This window comes from Lactuca sativa, chromosome 1 (genome assembly GCF_002870075.4).
Source record: "Lactuca sativa cultivar Salinas chromosome 1, Lsat_Salinas_v11, whole genome shotgun sequence".
In the NCBI taxonomy this organism is placed as follows: Eukaryota; Viridiplantae; Streptophyta; class Magnoliopsida; order Asterales; family Asteraceae; genus Lactuca; species Lactuca sativa.
The window spans coordinates 189,084,520-189,111,977 of NC_056623.2; the positions used below are offsets into that span (position 1 = coordinate 189,084,520).

General features: G+C 35.6%; 1 protein-coding gene across 1 annotated transcript; it reads left to right on the plus strand.

Moving 5' to 3' along the window:
- Nucleotides 1-1,322: 1,322 nt before the first annotated feature.
- LOC111899354 (uncharacterized) lies at nt 1,323-2,483 on the plus strand. The gene is given in 4 exon segments (XM_052767139.1): nt 1,323-1,843; nt 1,916-2,080; nt 2,082-2,282; nt 2,360-2,483. Coding segments are annotated over 4 exon segments (1,011 nt in total).
- Nucleotides 2,484-27,458: the final 24,975 nt, after the last annotated feature.

Below are 27,458 nucleotides of genomic sequence, written 5' to 3' on the forward strand. Positions count from 1 at the left end.
AACCCTAGGTTGAAAGTAAAAGAAAGTAAGAAACTAAAAGTCAAGTTGTCGTCTTGTAGATTTCTACATTCTCTCTTGCGTCACCGATGTCATCCTTATGAAGAAACAAGAAATCACAGATCATCTTTGAAGTTTGATCATTGATGTTTTGAACTAAAAGAATAGGTACGTTTGACAATTTATTTCATGATTTCATCTTCTTCTCTATTCTTGTTAGAAAATCCAGCCTCATTTTTTTAAGAAATATTTGCTGGTTGCTTGATCATTCAGAAACAAATTAGGAACCTTGTAGCTTGTATAATACCATCTTTGACTGTGTTCTTGTTTTAAGTTTCTCAACGTATAGCAACTCATATTCTATAGTTGTTTAATAAAACCCTCATAAATGATATGAAAGAAAATTTTGACCCCTCACGGTCGTTTTCCACTTTTCCGTCTTTATACTTTTTGTGCTAAAAACATGAGTAATATGTTTCTTTTTGTATTATTGTTAGTTTATTACCCCTAATTATTATTAACTAGTTATTCAATTATTATGGTTTTGTATCTTAAATGCATAATGTATATTTGAAATTTCCTACTAAATTACATATAACATCACTTTGTATCTTGAATTTAATATCTTCATTAATAAATTAGTTTCTCAAGTCATAAAACTTCCAGGGGGTTTTAAATTCTTAATGTTATAAGTATATATTGGTTGGTTTAATATTTTGGTCCCTGTCCCTTTACCAATATTCCTATTGTATCTAACTATATGTAATTCTAATTTTCTAATATTTTCTAACTTATACAGCTATGGTAGAAAATAATTCCGGATCGACACCTGTAACTACCTTCATATAGCCAACAACAAGTAGAATAAGAAAAAAATGCTTCTGGGGCTAGAACAGATCCTGGTTGGCATCATGGTAAAGATTTGGGTGATTGAAAGGTGCAGTGTACATTTTGTGATTCTATAAGCACCAGTGGGATATTTAGATTCAAGCATCACTTAACTCACACACGTAATAATGTCTCAGCTTGTGAAAAGGTTCCTGAAAATATTAGGGTACAATTCTCTCGTTTGTTGGAAGACAGTGATACGGCAACAAAGAAAAAGAGAGGCGTATTTTCAATTGATGAAGATGACTAGGCCTATGAGAGGAATGTTAGAGGAAATAACTTGAAGAATTTTGTTTCAAAAAAAAGGAAAATTTCAAAAAACATTGAATACAATTTATAAGAAGGATGAACGGGAAAGAGTTTGCCAACAAATTGCAAGGTTTTTCTACACGAGTACCATCCCCTTTTATTGTGTAAAAAATCTGGAGTTTCATAAAATGATTGAGATGGTTGGTGAATTTGGAAGAGGCATTAATGCTCCCTCTTACCATGAAATACGAGTTACATTGTTGAAAAAGGAAGTTGATTACATCAAGTCATTAGTGGAAGATTACAAAAGGGAGTGGAAAAAGACTGGTTGTACATTAATGAGTGATGGATGGAGTGATCGGAAAAACCGATCAATATGTAATTTTCTTGTAAACAGTCCTAGAGGGACCATCTTTTTAGCATCAATCGACACATCTAATATTATCAAGAGAAAAGAACAAGTATTTGCAATGTTAGATGACTTTGTTGAAAAAATAGGAGAGGAAAATGTTGTTCAAGTAGTGACAGATAATGCTGCAAATTATAAGGCAGCTGGAGAAATGTTAATGAAAAAGAGGAAGAAACTTTTTTGGACACCATGTGCAACTCATTGCATTGATCTAATGTTGGAGGATTTTGAAAAAAAGGTTGAAGAACATAAGGAAACCATCACAAAAGGAAGAAAAATAACAAGCTTCATCTATAATAGGTGATGATTGATTATTTATTTATTTTATATAGTGTTTCTTATATTTCTTATAACAACTTTCATTTATAACAGGTCACGATTGATTTCTGTGCTGAAAGAATTTACAAAAGGGAAAGAACTTCTTAGACCTGGAGCAACTAGATTTGCCACTTCTTATCTTACACTAGGTCGTTTGTTTGAACTGAAAGGTGCTTTGATCTCGATGTTTGCTTCCGAAAAATGGTTGTCTACTTGATGCTGGAAAGAATATTGAGGATATAATTATGGATCGTCAAGGATTTTGGCCATCAGTTGTGACGTGTTTAAAGGCCGCAAGTCCTCAAATGAAGGTTCTTCGTTTGGTTTATTTAGATTCTAAACCAACCATGGGTTTCATTTACCAAGCCATGGTAAATGTAAAAAACGAAATTAAATCAAACTTTACAAATGTCCAGACAAGGTATTTCATTTTTTTGTCGATATTTTTAGTGTTTAAGTTACAACTATCTCATATTTCTTGTTTGTATATATATTTAGGTATGAACCCATCCATGAGATCATTAACGAAAGATGGTATAATCAACTTAATAGGGCGCTCCATGTGGCGGGTTATTTCTTGAATCCAATGATGCAATATAGCTTTGACTTTAAGAATACATGATGGATTAGAGGTGGATTGTACATGTGGCTGGAAAGAATGTGTGGTGATGATGAGAACCTAGCAAAGACGATTGACTGTCAATTTGATCAATTCACTAATGCAAAAGGGCTATTTGGTTTTAATGTAGCGAAATTAACAAGAAAAGGAAAAACTCCAGTTCATTGGTGGGATTCATACGGAGCTGACACACCCGAGTTGAGGAATTTTGCCATGAGAATTTTGAGTTTGACATGTTCCTCATCAGGTTGTGAGAGAAATTGGAGTGCTTTTGAGATGGTAATTTATAAGTAACAAGACTATTATTTTATCTTTAATTTTATTATATTGTCATGTAAATTTCCAGTTAAATTTTATTTTGTTGTTTAGGTACATTCCAAGTGAAGAAATCGACTACCTCAACAAAAGATGAACGAATTTGTGTATGTGATGTATAACTTGAAGCTAAATGGAAAAGAAGAAAAGAATGGAAAAGAACATGATCGAATGGGACTTGAAACATTAAATCTTGATGATGCTAGTTCTGATGATGAGTGGATTACTGAAGAGGAGTCTTTTAATCAATATGTAGATGAAGAGTGGATTAATCCTATTGATCGTTCAAGTTCAAGTAGGCCGCAAGCATCTGATGGTGGTGAAGATGTTGAATTTCTTGAAAGAGTTATAAGAGATCAATTACGTGAGTTATTTATTTATCACATGATTTTATAAATGGACAATGATAGCTTTTATGTCGATATATCATTTTTTTTCCATTGCAGGTGCAGGGGGTGGAAGAGAGTTAGGACAAGATGTTTTGGATTTAGGAGACAGTGATATGGATGCACCATTTGTTACGCTAGACTAGAATTGATAGTATTTTGATAGCATTTTTGGGTTATGACTAATGATTTAAAGGTTTTGTAACTTTTGAAAGGTAAACTAGTTGTTGGGGATGTATTATTTATGTTATAAACTTATTATTATATCATTTTCTTGGTAGGATCTTAAGATCTCGATCCCGATCTTGCAAAGCCAAAAATGATCCTAAGTAGGATCCTGATCTTGACAACCTTTATGCATACCATCCATACCATTCATCTGGAAGATGCTTGTGAGAGATCGAGGGGAGACCACGAGGCCCTGCAGCAAGAGCTAGTTGAAACTTGAGCTGAACTCATAGAGCTCCGAGTAAGCCAAAGGGTGTACGAAAGGCACCTGCTTGATGTGGAGCATCAGCTAGCTGAGCTTAGTCTCTCCTACAACAGTGATCCTTAGTACGGATGTGAGCTTAGAGATTATGAGCGTCATCTATAGGCTTAGAATTGATGATTATGCTTTAACTTCTTTTCCTTGTACGGATGTGAGCTTAGAGAAGAATCATTTATTCGATGGCCTTTTCAATCTTAATTATATACGACTCGTATATGCGAAGCTGTGATTGATGAACCAAATATGACTTCTAATATGAACTTCAGGACGGAGACTACTCAAGACTATGAGTGATCGCACTGCCATGCGAATAAACATAGGATCCAAACAAATGCCTTTCCCGCGATCGAGACAAGAGATACAGATAGAACAGAAGTACCTATCCTTTTTCCTTACATCTTGAGTAATCGTACCTTCTTTTGGATTTTTCCAACATCTTTCCAGAAGAACTTTCAGGATTACCTCCTCGACGTCAAAGTCGAGTTCAGAATCGACTTAATTCTAAGGACTACTCCAGTATCCAAATCGCCCTATCGTCTAGCACCAGCTGAGATGTAAGAACTATCCGGTCAACTTAACGAACTACTCAGCAAGGGATTTATAAGACCAAGCTTCTCGCCATGGGGAGCACCGTTCTTGTTCGTCAAGAAGAAAGACAGATCATTTCGTATGTGCATCGACTATGGGGAGCTTAACAAGCTTACCATTAAGAATCGTTACACTCTGCCTCGCATAGATGATTTGTTCGACCAACTTCAAAGGGTGAGTTACTTTTCAAAGATAGATCTGAGATCCGGGTATCATCAGTTACGAGTGCTAGAGGAGGATGTCCCGAAGACAGCCTTCCGAACTCGTTACAGACACTACGAATTTGTAGTGATGCCATTCGGATTGACCAATGCGCCCGCAGTATTCATGGACTTAATGAATAGGGTATGTCTTCCTTACTTGGATCAGTTCGTCATTTTCTTCATTGATGATATACTTATCTACTCTCATAGTAAGGAAGAGCATAGTAAGCATCTACGTCGGATCTTGGAAACATTACGATCATAGAATCTCTATGCGAAGTTCTCTAAATGCGAGTTTTGGATTCGAAGAGTCGAATTCATGGTTCACATTGTTAGTAAAGAGGGAATTCATGTGGAACCTTCCAAAATCAAAGCCATTGAGAACTGGGCAACACCGAAGATGCCTACAGAAATTTGCCAATTTCTAGGCCTTGCTGGCTACTATCGTAGGTTCATTCATAACTTCTCTCGAAATGCGAAACCTCTTACGACTTTGACCAAGAAGGGTGTGGCCTTTGACTGGGAAGAGAAGCAAGAAAAAGCGTTCCAAATGCGGAAGCGAGCCTTATGCACCGCACCGATACTATCCCTCCCAGAAGGAATAGAAGACTTTGTGGTCTTCTGCAATGCATAATATCAAGGGCTCGGTTGTGTTTTGATGCAACGAGGTAAGGTCATTACCTATGCCTCCCGTCAACTTAAGACACTCGAAGCCAACTATACAACACAAGATCTGGAGTTAGGGGCAATGGTAATTGCTCTGAAGGTCTGAAGATCATTCGGGAAAAGACAGAGAAGATCGTTCAGCTTCGTGAATGATTGAAAGCCTTTAGAGACCGACAGAAAAGCTATGCTGAAAAGAGAAGGAAACCTTTGGAATTCCAGGTAGGAGACCGCGTTCTTTCAAAAGTCTCACCCTGGAAGGGCTTGATACGCTTCGGAAAGCGTGGAAAGCTAAATCCAAGTTACGTAGGGCCTTTCGAGATTCTCGGAAGAATCGGCCCTGTAAGATTTTCAAGAACACCAAGAACACACACTATTTTTTGGACTTTAACTACGCTTTTAAGCCACTAAATCGGGTATACACTTGCAATAGCTTGATATAAGCTAAGGATCCTTGAAGTTATGCATGAAAAACACCATTTCATATGATCTTCAAGTGTGTACGGCCACACACACCAAGTGTAACCTCACACACCTTTTTAAAGTCCCAAAATAGCATCAAACTTCCTTTCCGTCAAAGAAAAGGTCAAAACACCTTCCCTAGAACATTCCTAAGGCTTGGAAACAAGTTTTTGACACACATCATAGGGAGTGTGCAGCCACACACACACTTGGCTGCACACCCTGGCCGCACATGAATAAAAATCATAGTTTTGTGGCCTTACACTCCAAATTAGGTCCATACACCCCTTATGTGCAACCATAGGTGTTAGTAACACTTACTTCTATGTGTTTTTATGTCCCCAAGACATGTACCTATCTCCAATAGTGGATATATACATTAAATGTATTCATATATGTGTAATTATATGTTAAATAGGATTCATTTGTGCTCAAGACTCCAATTGACACCCAAAAATCCTATATCGATCTTTCGTTCGTATCACTCACTGCAAGTGAATTCATACCCCCTTAATCTACTTTTTAAATGATTTTAAATGCTTTTATGTGGGGAGGGGGGAAATACAAGTTGAAACATTATAGTTATTATATCAGTCACATATGATTAATAACTATCAAACAAATGGATTTACTATACTTTTAACTGTTTTATCAAACAAACTACTTCAAACTATTTACCAAACTTGTTTTACACGTTAAACTCTTTATCTAACATGTTTCTATATGCCAAAATTCTTTTAAATAGTTTTATAAATTGACATCAAGTCATCAATATTTATTTAAACTCTACAAAAGGGTTTTACAAAACTTCTTTTTAAACCTATATATACTCTCAAAATCATGTCTAATGCATATATAGTTATATAAGTAAGGTTTTATGGACTTAGGAATGATAACTCACTTTATTTTCCTTTTCCTCGTTTGGTTGTGGACTTAGAGTACCTGGTTGTTTGTCAGAGTGCTGTTTGATCCTTAATTGTATATTATGTATATATGTATAAGACATAATAGCTTTTATCTCTGTTCAGTACATTCAGTTATACAAACAAATCTACTAGTAAACTATAATAGATATAGTTTAGGAAAATACTACTCATTATTTCTGGTACAGTGAAACATACAAAGAGTCAGTTCATACATGAGTCAATACTTACTATATGAGAAACAGAACATACTACATGAGAAACAAAACTTACTATATGAGAAACAGAACTTACTATATGAGAAACAGAACATACTATATGAGAAACATAACATACTATATACTAGATAGAGAGAACATACAATACTCTAGTACATACAATACATATACAAGTATACTATAACATAAATGTGAACTGTTATTCGGGGCATGGCATCACTTCGATGGACCGATTTGTATCCAGAGTCTCCTGGAGGGGGAGTGTGAGTTTGTGTATAGATCTATACTGGATTGACTATCCTACACCTTGGTGTTCGCTACAGTGGGACTTGCAAGTCTACGGGTGCCAAACGTCATTTCTTCCTACGTCTTTCATCGTCGTGTCATTAGTCGATAGTATGGTGCAACCATTTCACATTATACCTTAATTAACAGCCGGATTAAGGTAGATAGTACAACAGTAGTTAGTATAATACAACACTACAGTACTATTATTATTTCCCCATTAATTTTAAATTGTGATCTTCTCACATAAAGAGTAATGTAAAAACTATATTTTTGGTTAATGATAGTCACACTTGGGAAAATACACACTCATACAAGAAACGAACATACAGAACATTTGATGCCTTGGTAGAAGGCTACGTTTAGTAGAAAATATAGGATTTTCTAGGAGATACAAACATTTACTACAAACATTTACAAACTTATACATCAAACACTTACAAACATTTTCATACAAACAATGACACTAAAATGCTTATGAACTCACCAACTTTAAAGTTGATAAACTCTTTCAAAATAACTTGTATTCTCAGGTCATCAATAGACATGTACCGATGCCAGGTTTTGAGAAGATGGAGCTCGTTCAAGACTCATCTCTTATTTTGATTTACATTTTTTAGTGTCTTTTAAGCTTCACAGAACACACTTGTATTAAACTATATTATTAATGCAATGGATGATATTTGTTGCTTGTTTACTACTATGCTTTGTTGTGATACTGTACATGACGTCCTCCACCCCCGAACGTTTCCGTCGTTCCAGTTTTGGGGTGTGACACTAAGCAATAACCATCTGCTTTACTAAACACATTTTGGACTCCTCTCCAAGGATTCTGCTTGCGTATATGCTTGATCTAGCATATGCTAATGTTTTTTCTTAGTTCTCTTTGAACTCTACTTCCAAAATCTTTGTACTTCTTCCAGTATAGTCCCCGGTCTGCAGGGTATACTATATCTAAATGTACTCTTGTAGGTTGGATAAATATACTCTTTCATTATTTGTACCACCTTTTTATACTTTAAAGTCATCATGAACATCAACCTATCTCTTCACTTCATCATTTTTACTTCATAGAAGTCAATCATAGAAAGTTTATTTTTCAACTGTATCTTGGTATGTTCTACGACCTTCCAATTTGTTCTTTGTCATATCCTGACATTAACATTTTTCCTCGTGCAATATAATAGATGTATCGCCATTTAGCTAAATATTCTAACTTTACTTAAATGAGTAAGTTATTTAGAACTTCACAAACTAGTAACTAATTTCACCATCCTAGTCATGTATGTTAAAATCGGCTTAACACACTATGAAATTCTCATAAGGATGTGACAGAAGTAAATTTTCACTTGGGTATTATTAAATACCATGTAAGAGCATCTTGTATATGGTACGAATCCACTCTTAACACACCACTTGAACTGTATTCTTCATTGTAAAAATAGGCTAAACCTCAATTTATCGAGCTTGGGGAGCTCTTTCAACCTTATACTTTTTGTCTTTCTTGAATTCTTTGAATTCGTCATAACATCTCACATAACTTCAACTTCAATTTCGTCGAAGTATTTATCACCATATTTAACACTTCTAAATCTGGAAGCCAACACTCGTACAATATGGTCGGTGGTAAAATCGTCAGACAGTAAGATAACTTCACGGATTATGCCAAAATTCAATCATCCCATCACTTTTCCATGTACTTCAAATGTACAATACCTTTTCGAAGGTAATATCATTTTGCCAAACGCTCTCTAAAGGTACGATACCATTCTATTGGTATTTATATTCTAATTATGAAGTTATCGATTCATGGTCGACAATAAACTATAAATCTTCAATTAATAGCAATATATGTAGGTAACCAAAAGCATGCTATAACACATATAATTTAGCACATATTAGCATATAAGGTATTAATCCTAAAGCTTGCTAGTGTACTTAATACCAAGTGTCACACCCCAAAATCGAGAACGGCGGAAACATTCTAGGGCGGAGGACATCATGTAAAGTATCAGAACAATGCAAAGTAGTAAACAAGCAACAACATCATCCATTGCATTAATAGTATTATTTTAATTACAAGCATGTTCTTTCATAGTATAAAACAACATAATGAATAATCAAAATAAAAGACGAGTCTTGACTGCTCCATCTTCACAAAACCTGGTCGTCGTACCTGTCTATTTATGACCTGAGAATACAAGTTATTTTGAAAGCGAGTATCAGCAATAAAGCTGGTGAATTCATAAGTATTTTAATGTCATTGATTTGTAAATGCAACTTGTAATAAAAGACTTGTAATTTTTTTGAGGAAAAGTTTGTATAAGTATGAAAATGTTGTAAGTAATTGTAAACGTTTGAAAACCCTAGAAATCCCATATTTCCTACTAGTATAAAGAGTAGTCTTCTACCAAGACTCGACTGTTTTGAAAGTAGTCTTCTACCAATACCCGATTGTTTTGAAAGTAGCCTTCTTCCAAGACCTAATTGTTTTTGAAAGTAGCCTTCTACCAAGACCCAACTGTTTTGAAAGTATGCATCACCGTAAATGTGACGATTTTCCCCCTGTATAACTATTATTATTATAAAACTGTAGTCTACCTCATCGTTTATGTGTATGCGTCAAAAAATAAAGGTAATAAGGAAAATAGTATATCTATATCAAATATATTCTACCTCATCGATTATGGGAATTTGTCACAAAGTAAAGGTAAGAAGGAAAATAATATACTAACAAAAATTGTATCCTTTTGTACTAGGATATTCACGACATGGAAACTCGCCGAGCTGTACAACCGTAGACACCCGTTAATGTACATTTTCCCTATTGTAGCTAATGGCCTTAGGTGTGGAATGGTAAGTCCCATAACGTATGTAATAGTATCTATGTAAACGTATCTCTGTTATTGTATCTCCTGTAATTGTATGTCTTGTAATTGTATGTAATAGTATCTCTTCATATAGTATGTAATGTATTAGTATTCTTGTAATTGTATTTCTGTAATTGTATCTCTTCATATAGTATGTATTGTATTAGTATAGACTCATGAATGAACTGACTCTTGTCTGATTCTTTGTACTTGGAATAGTAAGTAGTATCTCCTAAGTATACCTATTATAGTTACTAGTAATGTACGTGTATAATCGAAAGTATGCCTTTGCTACCCAAAGGTACTGAACTAACTGATGGAACTTTTATGTCTATATATCTATACATGATATATAACTAATATTTAGACGACATCCGGACGAATAACCTATGCCCTAAGGCCACATCCCAACGAGGAAAAGGAAATAAAGTGAGCTAGCCATGCTAAGTCCTTTAAACATTACTTATAGAGCTATACATATATAGGCATGCATTTGACAATATAAAAGTATAAAAGAAGTTTTGTAAAACCTTTGAAAAGTTTAATAAACAACAAATGATGACTTGATGTTAGTTTATAAAATGATTTGAAAGCACTTTGTTTGATAAGAACAGTTTTAAGTATAAGAAAACCTTTGATTGAAAGACAATTGTAACAGAGTTTGAAAGGAAACATACAGTATGTAAGACAATTTGATAAAGAGCGTTAAAATGTAAAAACGTTTTAGTAAGTCATTTGGAAGTGGTATACTGAGTAAACAGCTAAAAGTGTAGTATATCCATTTGTATGCTAATTATTAATCACATGTGATTGATGTACTAACTAGCATGATTCAACTTGTATTCCCCACCCCCCATAAAAGCATTTAAAAACATTTAAAAACAATTAAAAGGGTTATTTAAGGGGTATGAACTCACCTGCAGTGAGTGGATCGTATGGAAGTGTCGGACAAGTGCATGCTGTTAAGTGGAGACTTAAACACACACAAGGATCCTAATAACATATAAAGACATATGTATATATACAATTAGTGATTATAACACTAATTAGACAAGTATAAACATCCGAATGCATGGAAAACACTCTGGTCAAAGTGTTAGGAGGCCAATTGGTTGCAACAAAAGATTGTTAGGCATTGTAAGTGAGTTTATGGTCAATGGACCATACTTAATGGAGTTTACGGCCCAGGGGAGTGTACTCCTGGCCGTAAACTCTCTAATGCATCTCCATTTGAGGCTTAAAGGTAAGGTATCTTAAGTGGTTAAGTGTTCCAAGGCTTAAACAAGAGGCTAGGTGAGTTTAAGGTCCAAGAATGACCCTAATCTTTTGTTTACGACCTGGGACCACTTCCCCATGAGTTTACGGCCGTAAACTCATGGTGGGAAGTACCATTTCAATGTTTGAAGTCCCTAGTTCAATGGTGGATGGTTCTGGGCTAAGTTCTAGTCGTTTGGAAGAGCAAGAGGGCATCAATGCACCCTTAAAGGGATTTTACGGCCTTGGGAGATCCTTGGCCGTAAACTGTCATTCAACCCTCTATTCTTGATGATTCTAAGCTCTAAACATGTTAAACCTAGTGTACAACGAGTTAGAACAAGAGTACTTACGATCTAGGAGCTTGAATGGTCGGTTTTGGCCAAGAACACTAGTGTGTGTTCTTGGTCAAACTTGAAGATCTACTCATATTGAATTATTTCACGGATGAAATCATGTAAGATCACTAGTTCATGTAAGATATCAACTAGTTAGGGCAAGAAACTTACGAGTTTTGAAGACCGAGGACGAAGATCGGGATGATACTTGAGAGGATTTCAGCCAAGGGAAAGAAAGAAATGAACTAATGGCCTATCATTCGTCGTATAAGGTGGAGTTTACGGTCGTAAACTCCAATGTGGTGGCCGTGAACTCCAGGTCAAGGTGTTTCAGGCTCGTTCTTTGTACTACAGATCCAGCAGATAAACCCTGACACTTATCCCTTAAGTGTACAAGGCTCAGAACACTCAAACAGGCTCCAAATTGGGCTAAATGATAGCAGGAAATGAGTTTGAATTTTCGAGAAGTGTTAGACTGAATAGGATAGAAAAATTTGGGTTGTCACATCATCCCCCTGTTAGAGGGAATTTCGTCCCGAAATTAGAATTTAGGTAAAGGAGTAGGTATGAATAATTGAGCAAGGAGATGGGGATACTTCCTATTCGATTAATTCTTGCGCTCCTAGGTGAATTCAGGTCCTTAGTTGGCATTCCAGTGAACCTTCACTAATGGGATGTAGCGTTGCTTCGTCCGCTTGACCTCTCGGTCCATGGTCACTAAGGTTCTTCCACGAAGGTGAGGCTCTTGTTGAACTCGATCTTGTTGAGTGGGATTACAAGAGTCCTTACAGAAAGGTACTTTTTCAAGTTCGAGACATGGAGGGTAGAATGTACGTTATTGAGTTCGCGAGTAGGTTGAATTTGTACTTACATGGCCGATTCTGGCAAGAATCTCAGAGGTCCTAACTATCTTGGATTTAGCTTTCCACGCTTTTTGAAGCGTATCAAGCCTTCCCAGAGTGAGACTTCCAAAAGAATTTGGCCTCTCTCTTGGAATTCCAAAGCTTTCTTCCTCTTGCTTCTCTTCCCAGTCCATGGCCACTCCCTTATGGGTCAAATCCGTAACAGGTTCTGTAATTCACGAGGAGTTCTGAATGAACTTACGACAGTAGTCAGCGAGACCTAGAATTTGGCGAATTCTCATAGGCATCTTTGGTGCTTACCAATTCTCAACGGTTTTGATTTTTGGAAGGGTCCTCAAGAATTCCCACATCACTAATACTGTGTCTTAGGAATTTGACTCTTCAATTCCAAAACTCGTATTTAGAGAACTTCGCGTAAAGCTTCTCTGATCGTTTTGTTTCCATGGTTTGTTGTAGATGCTCTTTATGATTTCCTTCTTACTACTAGAGTAGATAAGTAAGTCATTTACAAGTACAATAATGAACTGATCCAAGTAAGAATGGCATACATTATTCATTAAGTTCATGAATACTACATGCGTATTGAACTTATCCGAGGGGTATCACTACGGACTCGTAGCGTCCGCATCGAGTTCGGAAGGTCGTCCTCGGGACATCCTTCACTAACACTCGAAACTGGTGTTATTTGGATCTCAGGTCCATATCAGAAAGGTAATTCGTTCCTTGCGGTTGGTCAACCAATTCTTCTATGCGAGGCAGAGGGTAATGATTTCTAATGGAAATCTTGTTGAGGTCTCTGAAGTCGATGGACTTATGAATGATCCGTCTCTCTTCTTGAAGAATAAAACCGTAGCTCTCCCGGGCGAGGAGCTTGGTCTTCCAATTCCATTGCTGAGTAGTCGCTAAGTTGTCCGGAAGGTTCTTGTGTCCCTAAAGGTGTTAGACTGTAGGGTGATCTGGTTACAAGAGTAGTATTCGGTTCTAATTTTGTTCGCATGACGATGCGATTACTCGTAGTCCTAGGCAGTCTCCGTCCTGAAGTTCATATTAGAATTCATACATGGCTCATCAATCACAGTCTCGTGTATACGAGTCGTATATAACTAAGATTGAAAAGGTAGTCGAATAAATGATTCTTCCTTAAGCTCACATCCCAACGAGGAAAAGAAGTTAAAGTGAAATCATCAATTCTAAACTTGTAGAACCTTGATTATATACCACCAGTGTGTATACATTCTTCAGCGATAGATCAACCGTATGGGTCTTTGGATTGAACTTCACATACTGTACGAGTGGTACTCTGGTGAGGTTTGCTGAGGTTTCTTTGGAAAGGATAAGAAACATGAGGTACTCTACGCATGAGTACTTCAGAGTTCTGCAATGACGGCTTCGCTATAAAGACGTTTACAGAGAAAGAGATGCATGCACGAATGGTATTGTGAGGATCGAGTTGACACAATTTGTATGATAATATCGAACTCACTTGGAAATAAAGACATGACTTGATCATAAATGCGTTACAGAAAAAACCCAACAGTGCAACTTTTAACAGAGTTACAGTACTATAGATTTACTACAAGACTTTTGCTGTGAACTAGGTATACTACAAAAGGCAAGTATACGCAGCACAAGGGTCCCTTAACTGACGGGATCTCGCAAAAAATAAGACTCAAGTTGCACTAGTTTTAAATAGTTTATGAGTCTGTTACAACGAACGCCTTAGATACTTTAACGTGGGTCCGAAGTAGTTTCTCCTACGGCAGTGATCCTTAGTATCTTCCCGTCTGTGCCGGAGTTCTTTGCTATTGGACAGTCCTTTTGAGGTGTCCAATCTCACCGCATTGGTGACAAATCTGGCTAGCACCAACATCGGTGGTGGATGTGACGTGTCGAGTTGGAGTTATGTGGACGTGGGCGCTTTCATTTTTCTTCCTTTTGGAAAATTCCTATGATAATGTCCTGTCTCACCACAACTATAGAAAACCTGGCTGGCTCCGGTGGTGGCAGTGGTTCTACAGAAACGAGCAATGTGCCCCATTTTGTTGCAATTGATGCATTGCAATACTCGGCAAGCTCCATTATGATGATAGTTACACTTTTACACTTCGGGAGTGTTCCCTCATAACGCTTGACTGGTGCTGAGGTGGCAAGAGTCACCACTGGTTGTTGTCGCATGGCAAGCCTTTGAAATCGCTGGTGTTCTTTTTGGGCTTGACGCTTACGTTTCTTGAACTCTGAGTTGTTGCTTTGGGTGTTGGCGACTGTTACTATTTATTGATTTCTCGGAATGTTAACACGATCGGAATTGTCAACCCCTTTATCAGTCTTGTTTGCATTGCCAGAGCCGAGGTGTGCAAGGAAAGTTGTCACGACAGCTGTTACCGCGGCTTGGAATGTAGCGGCGTCGATAGGAAAGATAGGGTTTTGTTGGTCGGTTGACTATTTCTGAATGATGACATGATTATGTAACACGAAAGAAAAGCAGTTGATGAGATATTATGGTTGAACCTAGATGTATTTTGATCGTTCATGTAAAGAGTAGAAGTATGTTCTCGAGGGTTTGACCAACATCCCTATGATGCAGTTCTAGTACAGAGTAGAAGTAAGTTCATAGAATGGTCACAAGACGCTTGACGTCCAAACTGGGGTACCATTGGTTGGTGAATAACATGATCCAACCTTTGAAGGAGAATTGGGAATGATCCCTGAGCTAAATTACCCTAATCCAATAACTCAACTAGAGTGGGTTTCAGGTAGACCCCAACGAAAGTATGATGAAAGTATCTAAACAAAGAGTGACACATAAGTTAGCCAACTATCAATATTGATACTCATGACGTAATAAGTTTGGGAAAATTGACCTTGTAGAAGGTCTTACATCATATCCGGAGTAGAAAGGTTTTGTCCGCATAAAGGCCTAACGAAAAGTACCTACAGTACAAGATAGTTTCATAGAAAAATGCCACATAGGACATAGATATGAAAAAAAGATTCCTTTAAACAAGGAAGGAAAATAAACCATTTCCTACTGGTGACGGTCATCCCTCTGCTGAACTCTCAATTCAGCCAATTGACGTTCCATATCAAGCAGGTGTCTTTCGTACACCCTCTGGCGTACTCGAAGCTCTATGACTTCGGCTCGTGTTTCAGCTAGTGCTTGTAGTAGGGTCTCATGGTCTCTCTCAGATCTCTCATGAGTGTGTTCAAGGCGATTGGTACGGATGGTATGCATTCCTGCATTGGCATCAACCTCTGCGATACGATTGAGAGTTGTCATGCCCTGAATCTCATTTCGGGTAACTCTACGGACCAGAATTGGAAGAATTCTGTCTCCTGAGCTTCCTTCGCTTATTTTGTAGAAGCTTCGGTCTCCATTAAACGACATAGGTTGATCTTGCTCTTCGCTCCATGTCTCCAAACATTCTACCCAAGGAGGCTTCGGGCCATGAAATGTCGGACGAGGGTTAGGAATTGGAATGGGAGCTACCGGGGGTAAGTTCTCAACTTCGGGCTCAGAGTTATCATCATCCGAAAGGTCTTTAGCATGGTGATCATTCAAAGGGATTAGATGATCGTTCTCCGGTTCTTCTCCAAACCATCCAACATTGCCTTCATTTGGAAGGTACGGGTTGCCGTGGGGATGGAGTCCAGCCATGTTATCTATGCGAGAATTGGGGTAAAGAAATAATTATTAGACGAACTAACTAGATAATTATAAGATAATATTCATTAGTTACAGCACTATTTGTAAAGTGCATACCAATTTTATGTAATCAAAACAGGATAGGCCTTCGAATAAGTGACCTTAACTCCAAATTCACAAGGAACAGGGGTAAAGCAAAATTGCACAGATTGTAAGTCTATATCATCCTAGTTACATATAACCTTAATGTATCCACATAGAAACTATTGACCTAGTATTGAAGATCTTTTTAGTTCTCAAGTAAGAAATTATAGTAACACAAAATACTCATATAGTATTTTAGACTTATGTTATGTTCTAGAGTTCTCATTGTGGTAGTGTTGGTAAGTTTTTAGACTTGTTGCCACATCACAACCATTCTTGAGCATATGTTAATCACTTCTCGGACCAACATAGTTGATCAGTCTATGCCACTCCCAAGACTGACCATACATCCTCGAGCTTACTTGTGATATTCAACAATCGTAATACTTTCGTTCTAGTCATTGTGACACGGATTTTAGTATGAATGTAGGTATGTTTACTTAGTTAAATATTTTATTATTTAAAAGTATAAACTCTTGGTCAGAGTATTTTTAATCCTATTGTATTTATAGTTAGTATATCTTTTATGGGTTGATATACTTAATTCACTATAAACAATGCTCTGATACCAATCTGTCACACCACAAAACCGAGAACGGCGGAAACGTTATGGGGAGGAGGACGTCATGTAAAGTATCACAACAATGCAAAGTGGTAAACAAGCAACAACATCATCCATTGCATTAATAGTATAATTTTAATTACAAGCATGTTCTTTCATAGTATAAAACAACATAATGAATAATCAAAATAAAAGACGAGTCTTGACTACTCCGTCTTCACAAAACCTAGTCGTCGTACCTGTCTATTTGTGACCTGAGAATACAAGTTATTTTGAAAGCGAGTTTCAGCAATAAAGCTGGTGAATTCATAAGTATTTTAATGTCATTGATTTGTAAATGAAACTTGTAATAAAAGACTTGTAATTGTTTTGAGGAAAATTTTGTATATGTATGAAAATGTTGTAAGTAATTGTAAACGTTTGAAAACCCTAGAAATCCCATATTTCCTACTAGTATAAAAAGTAGTCTTCTACCAAGACTCAACTGTTTTGAAAGTACTCTTCTACCAAGACCCGACTGTTTTGAAAGTAGCCTTCTACCAAGACCCAACTGTTGTGAAAGTAGCCTTCTACCAAGACCCAACTGTTTTGAAAGTATGCATCACTGTAAATGTGATGATTTTTCCCCTGTATAATTATTATTATTATAAAACTATAGTCTACCTCATTGTTCATGTGTATGCGTCACAAAATAAAGGTAATAAGGAAAATATTATATCTATATCAAATATATTATACCTCATCGATTATGTGAATGTGTCACAAAGTAAAGGTAAGAAGGAAAATAATATAATAACTAAAATTGTATCCTTTTGTACTAGGATATTCACGACGTGAAAACTCGTCGAACAGTACAACCATAGACACCCGTCGATGTACATTTTCCCTACTGTAGCTAACAGCCTTGGGCATGGAATGGTAAGTCCCGTAACGTATGTAATAGTATCTATGTAATAGTATCTATGTAAACGTATCTATGTAAACGTATCTATGTAATTGTATCTCTTATAATTGTATGTCTTGTAATTGTATGTAATAGTATCTCTTCATATAGTATGTAATGTATTAGTATTCTTCTAATTGTATTTCTGTGATTGTATCTCTTCATATAGTATGTATTGTATTAGTATAGACTTATGAATGAATGGACTCTTGTGTGATTCTTTGTACTTGGAATAGTAAGTAGTATCTCCTAAGTATACCTATTATAGTTACTAGTAATGTACGTGTATAATCGAAAGTATGCCTTTGCTACCCAAAGGTACTGAACAAACTGATGGAACGTTTATGTCTAATATGTATACATGATATATAACTAATATTTAGACGACATTCGGACGAATAACCTATGCCCTAAGGCCACATCCCAACAAGGAAAAGGAAATAAAGCGAACTAGCCATCCTAAGTCCTTTAAACATTACTTATAGAACTATACATATATAGGCATGCATTTGACAATACAAAAGTATAAAAGAAGTTTTGTAAAACCTTTGAAAAGTTTAATAACCAATAAATAATGACTTGATGTCAGTTTATAAAATGATTTGAAAGTAGTTTGTTTGATAAGAACAGTTTTAAGTATAAGAAAACCTTTGTTTGAAACACAATTGCAACAGAGTTTGAAAGGAAACATACAGTAAGTAAGACAGTTTGATAAAGAGCTTTAACATGTAAAAACATTTTAGTAAGTCATTTGGAAGTAGTATACTGAGTAAACAGCTAAAAGTGTAGTAAATCCATTTGTATGCTAGTTATTAATCATTTGTGATTGATGTACTAACTAGCATGATTCAACTTGTATTCCCCCCCCCCCCATAAAAACATTTATAAACCTTTAAAAAAATTTAAAAGGGTTATTTAAGGGGTATGAACTCACCTGCAGTGAGTGGATCGTATGGAAGTGTCGGACAAGTGCTTGGTGTTAAGTGAAGACTTAAACACACACAATGATCCTAATAACATATAAAGACATATGTATATATACAATTAGTGATTATAACACTAAATAGACAAGTATAAACATCCGAATGCATCGAAAACACTTTGGTTAAAGTGTTAGGAGGCCAATTGGTTGCAACAAAAGATTGTCAGGCATTGTAAGTGAGTTTATGGTCAATGGACCATACTTAATGGAGTTTACGGCCCAGGGGAGTTTACTCCTGGCCGTAAACTCTCTAATGGGTCTCCATTTGAGGCTTAAAGGTAAGGTGTCTTAAGTGGTTAAGTGTTCCAAGGCTTAAACAAGAGGCTAGATGAGTTTAAGGTCCAAGAATGACCCTAATCTTTTGTTTGACCACTTCCACATGATTTTATGGCCATAAACTCATGGTGGGAAGTATCATTTCGATGTTTGAAGTCCCTAGTTAAATGGTGGTTGGTTTTGGGCTAAGTTCTAGTCGTTTGGAATCCCAAGAGGGCATCAATGCACCCTTAAAAGGAGTTTATGGCCTTGGGAGATCCTTGGCCGTAAATTCTCATTCAACCCTCTATTCATGATGATTATAAGCTCTAAACATGTTAAACCTAGTGTACAACGAGTTAGAACAAGAGTACTTACGATCTAGGAGCTTGAATGGTCGGTTTTGGCCAAGAACACTAGTGTCTGTTCTTCATGTTCTTGGTGAAACTTGAAGATGTACACATATGGAATGATTTCACGGATGAAATGATGTAAGATCACTAGTTCATGTAAGATATCAACTAGTTAGGGCAAGAAACTTACGAGTTTTGAAGATTGGGGACGAAGATCGGGATGATGCTTTATAGGATTTCAGCCAAGGGAAAGAAAGAAATGAACTAATGGCCTATCATTCATCATATAAGGTGGAGTTTACGGCCCACATGGAGTTTACGGCCTTAAAATCCTATGTGGTGGCCATGAAATCTAGGTCAAGGTGTTTCAGGCTCGTTCTTTGTACTATAGATCCAACAGATAAACCCCGACACTTATCCCTTAAGTGTACAAGGCTCAGAACACTCAAACAGGCTCCAAATTGGGCTAATTGATAGCAGGAAATGAGTTTGACTTTCAGAGAAGTGTTAGACTGAACATGATAGAAAATTTTGGGTTGTCAAAGCAAGTAAGGTATACAACCTAAGACATGCTATAAAATAACTTCATTAGCACATAATATTAACTAAGGCTTTTATCCTAAAATCTTTTAGTGCTTGTGTCTATTTCATATTAATTTAGGTTTACAACCTAAAACAGTCTAGACATGTCTCTCACCATCGTTGCTTAATCTCTAAGTTTCTCTCACCATCATCACTTAATCTCTAAGTTTAAGTTTAGAAATAATCATTAATCCTAGTTCGCTTAAACTAATGCTCTAATGCCAACTATGATATCCCCTATTTTTCTAAACAAAAAAAACTTTTCTTTACGTGTTAAAATAATAATATCTTTGTTTGCGGAAAATCTTAGTACAATAAAATATTTTGTGAAAGTTGTCTCATTTTATTAAAATATATTTGAGTAAAGATGTTGTTTCAAAATACAAAAAGTCCAAGGATGTCATAATCAATACATCACATTGTTACAACGTAAAGGCTTAATGGTCCTGAAAACTATTGTAGTTTGTTTCTTAATCACTCGACATCCTAATCACGTTCCAGTAGCTTTAACCGTGTAACATGTGATGCATATAAATTGAGTGGGTCTGGTTGGGAAAACTGGTGAGACACATAGGGTTTTTAATACCACTATATTATTACGATAATAAATTATAAGTGTGAAACCTGAAAAATCAGTTGTTCCCAAACAATATAGACATACCCCATAACTTAGATATCCAGAAAACATTACACCCACACATATCCATCCCAACCGATTCTCACAAATCCTAGTCCACGATTATCAGGAAGAATCAACTCATCTGATGAAACTGTTAGAGTAATGGTGTGACTACACATCTAAGGCTTGCTTAGCTAGTATAAGTCACATAGGCACTTAAGCCATTAGAGTATTTGATGAATATAGTATCCCATTTCATCTACGTATGTGGGTAATGAGCCTACACTAGCAATGTAATTCACAAGACTATCTAGAATGTCAAGTGTTCTCATCCTACCCTATTAGATGACCAGACATACCCTTCGGTTGTCTGATTGGACCTACCATATTTGGTTATCCAAAGGAAAACTATTTGTACTCCGATACGTAAACCGAACATCGACACGTGTCATTGAACATATCTCTACTCGTTGTTCCTATCGCACACCCTTAATATGATGCTACCCAATATCCCAACTTAATTGAACTAAGCATTCCTTTTAAGTCCTAGTATATAACTATACAATATTACAAATGCTATAATGAAGACAATTTCCTATCTATGAAATAGTTTTTTGCAATACATGGTGTAACTAAACACTATTTTAATTTAACTCGAACTAAGCATCCTTTTATAAATCTTATATTATTACCACGTAAAACTATAATGCTTATTAAAGTTGTAAAAATCGGTCGGCGGTAGCTCGATGGTCGACTAGGGTTAAGGGATTAATCAGTTTAGGCGATGATTAATAAGAGACCCTAAAATTTTAATATAAAACTCTTTAAAAACTTAATATATCCCAAGAAAATTAGTATTTGAAAATTTAAAATTTTGAAAAATTTGGCATAATATATTAAAATTTGAATATTTAAAATTTTAAGATTTTGTAAATTTTGTTGTAATATTTGAAAATTTGTATTTTTTTTTTTAAATTTTTCACTCCTAGGAGCGGAAGGACCACCGAGGACCAGCAAGCCCGAGTTTCACCGATATTGACCAATTTCTACCAATCACCCCAAATCGTAATAGGATGTAGACTGTCAAGCGATTAATCCCTGATGAATCGGCTGCCAAGGCCAGTTCCTGCAATACTGGTTCCTATAACGGATTTCCAAACCATTTTTCAGTTTGTACCGTACTATCGCAATACAATATACGACTATTCGTTTACCCAACTTAGATGGATCTAAATATTCTTTTTAGGTCTTAGTTTAGAACTTAGAGAGACTACAATCAATATAAACGACTTTTAATATTAACTCTTGTTTAAAGGATACATATCATGACTTATTGTATATTTTTGTAACATCCCGATAATCAACATTAATTTTTCATTTTTATTTATTTAATATATCATAGTATAATTACGTTATGTGGAAAACATGATGTGGACGCACGTGTATATAGTCTAGCCTTGCCCTTCTCACGAACCCGTGAAGTACCTGAAAAACATTTATAATCAACTAGGTAAGAACGAAGCTTAATGAGTTACCCAAAATACTATATACCGTAATACCCATACAATGCATACACACATTGGTTCATGACCTTTCGCTGATCCACCAATAATACACATACTGACATTCAACATAAAGCTGTTCTGCCCTTTGGCCTTCAGCATAAAGTTGGTCTGCCTGAGTCTATTTCCCTTTTGCACGTGGTTGGTCCACCCTCAACGGCAACATAATTATTAAGTACATATCTAGCAGAAAAACAGTTCCACACAACATGCAAGTAACTAAGTTGGTCTAGTGGCTTAGTAGCATAGTACATGACAACTACATCCCAACATGCAGTGGATATATACTGGAGTATATAATATAGTGAGAAAACTCACCTGGATAATTAATCAGACGTCTATCGATTATCCTTTGGATGATCCAACGAGCGGTAACGGTCTATAAAGTATTAACATATAGTATTATAACTTATTAATATCTATGGCAATCTAATAGATGATAGACTATTCACTAATTCCAAATGTATTTTCATGGCTATCAAATAAGGGTAAGCCAGACAAGACAGTTGGGAGGCAGGACCATTTCTACATATAGCTTTTCTAAAATCCAAAAACCAAGGCAACATGCCCATTCTAGACACCTATCCTATGAGTAGGCCAATCAGAATATTTAATTGGAATTAATGACTAATCTGGTACTTATAAACATAATTATAACTCACCCTAAAAGCCTAGTATGCATCGCTTGACGTACACAGTTTCTAGCAATAACCGGTAAATTGTGTGGGTAGAAGTCTGACCCGAATGGTTCCACTTATCAGACCCTTTAGTGAATCAGGGCTTTGCTAAGCACTCTTAAAATCTAAGGTAATTTCGGACTAAAGAATTCAAAAGAAATCCAAAGGAAAGGATTGGGAAGGTGCGATAAAATGAGTGTTCCATGGCTACTATTTATAGAAATGGGGGGGGGGTTCTTCTCGGTGTGTTGCGTTTATGCGTGGTGCTAGTCCTTTTCAGCTCTTTCCACGTGTTGCCTCGTTGTTGGTGCAGATAGCCTCCTTCTATAACATGTAACATGTCAACACGTAGTAGTGCAACGTGTCCAATTCATGTAGTGCCACATTGGCTGAGCGGTGGAAGATTTAGCGCTCCCTCAGCACGTGGTATCTCCTAGTGGTGCCACATCATCATAACTAGTATTTTCCTAAAATCTTCAAACGACTATAAATTTTGCATGCGAGCTATGTTTTTGATGTTCTTTATATCCTAGTAATCATCTCAATGAGCTCTACAACTTTTCTTTAGGTCTCAACAACTAACTCTCACTTTATTTTAAGTTCTATTTTTAGAGATTATGTTGTTAAAGTTTATGCTAAATTCATAACTCCTTCATAGGAACTCCATTCTCGGCTGTCTCTATATCGACGGATTCGTATTCATGATAACTTCAACTCTTGTTTACATAGCTTTGGCAAACAATCAACCAATTTTAATTTTGATTTCTGTGTTGTGCATTGTTGTACCCAAACGTTGAAAAATCGTATCTTCCTTTTGTGGAGTAAATTTGGATGTCTTTATATGCATGCTCTTGCTTTTAGTACTAACATGTCTTTTGTTTGGATTACATAATATAATAAGCAACCTATATATCCGATACGCTTTTAACGACATGCATTTTCATATATAGTTGAACGCAAAACTTCAAACAATCATAAATTCTCCATACAAAGTCAGATTTAAACATTCTATATATCTACGAAAATCATATTGACATCTACTACACATTTATTATGATTACTTTTGCGAAAAATTAATATATTTCTACTTTTGAATTTTATCAAAAAATGGTTTATAGTAAATCCTACTGAAGGGTGAAAACGGGGTGTTAAAACTCTCCCCCACTTACAAACATTTCCCCCTCGAAGTCCTACTCCTAGCGCACCAAGATGCCGTCTTTATGGTTATGGATTCATTATAAGGCTTGTTTATCTCCCAACCTATTAGCGTATAATGAACACTAGGTCACCAATAGTCTTCTCACAATGATTTAAATACTTTATCTATATCAAGGTATAACTACCGCTCGAGCAATTCGTTCCTATGCCTGCTCACAACACATCGTGATACTTTCCAACTACTGGGATTACAATAGCAAACTGCTCTTGTCATCATCCCTATTGGGTATGAAGACTCACAATCAATCATTCGGTGGTCTTAAAGTCTCAACACCATTATCGAACTATTCTTAAGGAACCCAATCATCATCCTTCCTTGATGTCCATTAATCAAAATTGGTCTTTGCTACTTAATATTTTGAGGCTACAATTTGTCTAACATCATTATTCTATATGGTATGGATGCTAAAGTCTAGTTGTCGTCTATGTCAAACTTTGAGTGCTATAGCTCAATTATAGTCATTTATCAACTTACTTACCCCTTTAAGAAAATACAAATCATAATACATAATATACCTTGAAGCCCAAAATGTACTGACACATTACTATACATAGTCGCACGTAGTCAAGAAACAGATAAACAGTCGAACAGTAGTTCCTACTCTAGAGACATTAATCAAATGAGAAACATGCAATAAATTTGGATTTGGAGTTCTTAGGCTATGTCCCTTAGATCACGTGCAACCCTTAAGATACTCACTTGAAGATCTACCTAATGTAACCCTCAACTGAACTAACGTATCTAGAAAATTTACCCAAGTCACTTACTATCCTTTTGCATTATAAGGTCACACCTTATGATCTGATCAGTCAAACACATGACACGCGGTCGACCAACGTCAGCGCCAACAACAACTTCATCAGCAACAATGTGATCCTCATGATCTTAGTGATCATTTGTTTATTAGGTAGATATACTCTGTAATTATAGAATATATATTTGATCTGTAATCTTAGTGATTAGGATCAGACCATACATATATTAGAATATATCCATAAAATAGTGGGATTTCCACTTCTATAATAGTATATAGTATACTATTAGGATCAAAGCCTAATAGAGCTTTGTGCGACTGTTCTCTTTGTGAGAATCTTTTCTTAGTGAAAACATGTTTGTGATCATCCTTGTTGTCCTGTTCTTGATTACTGTTTGTTCTTCATTATTCATACTTGAGTGTATTCGAACAATACAAAACTTCAATTAGTATCAGAGCAGGTTTACAATACATACAAGTTATCATGTCTTCCTCCTATAATCTAAAGTCGTATGTGGTAAACAAGATCCCTCCATTCAATGAACATAACTTCACTGCATGGAAATCAAAGGCTATGGATGACCTCGAGATCATGGATTATGACATGCTTGATGTCATTAACAAGGGTCATATCGTCTCCATGCATCGATCTTCAAATGATAATGCATATTTCAGTCGACTAAAGTAGAAGTTTGTGTTTGAATATAACAAGGAAGAGAAAAGAGTTCTAAAGCTTGATGTAAAGGCAAGGATCGCTATAGGAAAGTCTCTTCCTTATCATGTCTAAAGATTGGTTCAAAGTTGCACAATTGCACAAGGGATGATGAGTACCTTATCCACTGCCTTCAAAAGAGAAGGGATTTCTAATGATGAGGTTACACAAGGTAAGTGTCTCATGGCTCAAATTGACTGGGACAACATGAGTACTTTTGAAGTTAACCTTTCTCAAGTTGCAAAAGACTCTAAGTCTTAATGTATCGGGTAAAAAAAATTGTCAACTACTCCTATGTTGAAAAATTTGACATGTTTGATTATTTACGTCTTGATCTTTCTAACTCTAACAAAGAAAAACCCTCTCTCCAGATTGAATTGAAAAATCTTAAAGAAAAACTCTTTTCCACTGAGAATTCCCTTTCTCTCTTGAATAAGAAAATTCATGTCTCTCACTCACCAATAATTTTCTTCACTCTGAAAAGGAAAAAGTTATTGATCATGGGAAAAGAGTTCAACTTACTATAAATAATTGGACTTTTTATCACCGTAATGTCACTAGAATTATTAATGATCAAATTCATGATCACTGTGAGAAAATTAGTGACGGTGATATTGAAGGTGTTGTTTCCTTATTCAAAAAGATCGATATGTAACAAAAATTTTACAGCATTGATGATCTTAGAAAGATTTTAAAACTAGATTTTTAAGTACCTATTACTTAAATCAAACCCTTATCAATACACATTGCATTATTGATTCAAATGGTAACACCAAATGTAAATCTCGCTTATCTGCTCTTGACCCTTCTCATCAACCTCCTCATTGTGAGAATGTTTTTCCCTCCACTAAGACTTTGTTGAAATTTCCTATCTCTAATGGCGAATTTCACTTCGTAAATGAAATTCTCAACATGTTTCCTAAATGTTTTATTCACAACATTGAATCTGGAGGTCAGTCTTGAAAGATCTAGTATGCTCAAGAATCATATTAAAGTGATATTGCTAATTAACGTATGATACTAATAGGTCACACTAACAACAACTTGATACAATTGATTATTTATTAGAAATTAATTTTAATAAATATTCAATAAACTCTTATAATTAAATTGGAAATTATTTATTTCTACGAAATAATAATTTTAATTAGCACTTAACATTATATATAATTCATATGGTATAAATTATTAAGTCATGCACAACATTTTTGGACTAGATAAGTCTTTTTGTCTTTTACCAAAAAGTTAAAGTTTATATTTTATAAACTAGCTTATAAAGTTTATAAACTTTGTCTTCTTTGTTCCTATTTTGAAATTTTCACTAGACAAATGAGAGTATGGACATTTCATTTGTTTAGTGAAAAGGATTCAATACTAACTTGCATGCATGTACATAATAATGAGTTATGGACACGGTTTCTTAACGTGCTAAGACCTTTTGGTTAAGGACTTCACTTTATGCGTTAAGAGAGACAAGGCTTTCATTTTTTGGTCTTGGACTTATGATGTCCGAAATCTAGATGCTCTCTTGCATTCTATATCATTTTGTTAAGAACACATGAATATTACTTGCTTTTAAACTCTTTTGAAGTTCATACTTGACTTATGAACTTCAATCTTAAGAGATTAACAGTTTTCTCACAAGACTAGCATGTTAAATCAAGTTGACAACTTATAAGTGTCTCTAAAGTTCATCATTATTCATCAACTTCCAAGTCTCCCAAGGGGTTCTAAAGAACTACAAAGTTTGTAATTTTCTCCATCTTCTTCTTGGTGCTAGTTTTCTTTCTAAACTTTGCAAGATGATCCTTTGTGGGTTTAACTTCTTTATGTTATTCAAAAATGATCAAGTCTTCGGTTGCCAAATATCATGTTTCTTGAAACTAGTTTTTGAATAAAAACCCAACAATTGGTATCAAGAGCCACCTTGCAAGTTTTGGTTAGATTTTTTTATTTTTGAAAATCTTACTTTTTGGAGAATATTAATAACTTGGTTCTGTATAAAAACAAGTTCATACAGATTTTCTATGACAACTTTAAAATTGTTATTTTTTTATGTGACAAAAGTTTTATGCATCTTTTGTCATTTAAAGTTTTCTAAGAAAAACAAAGG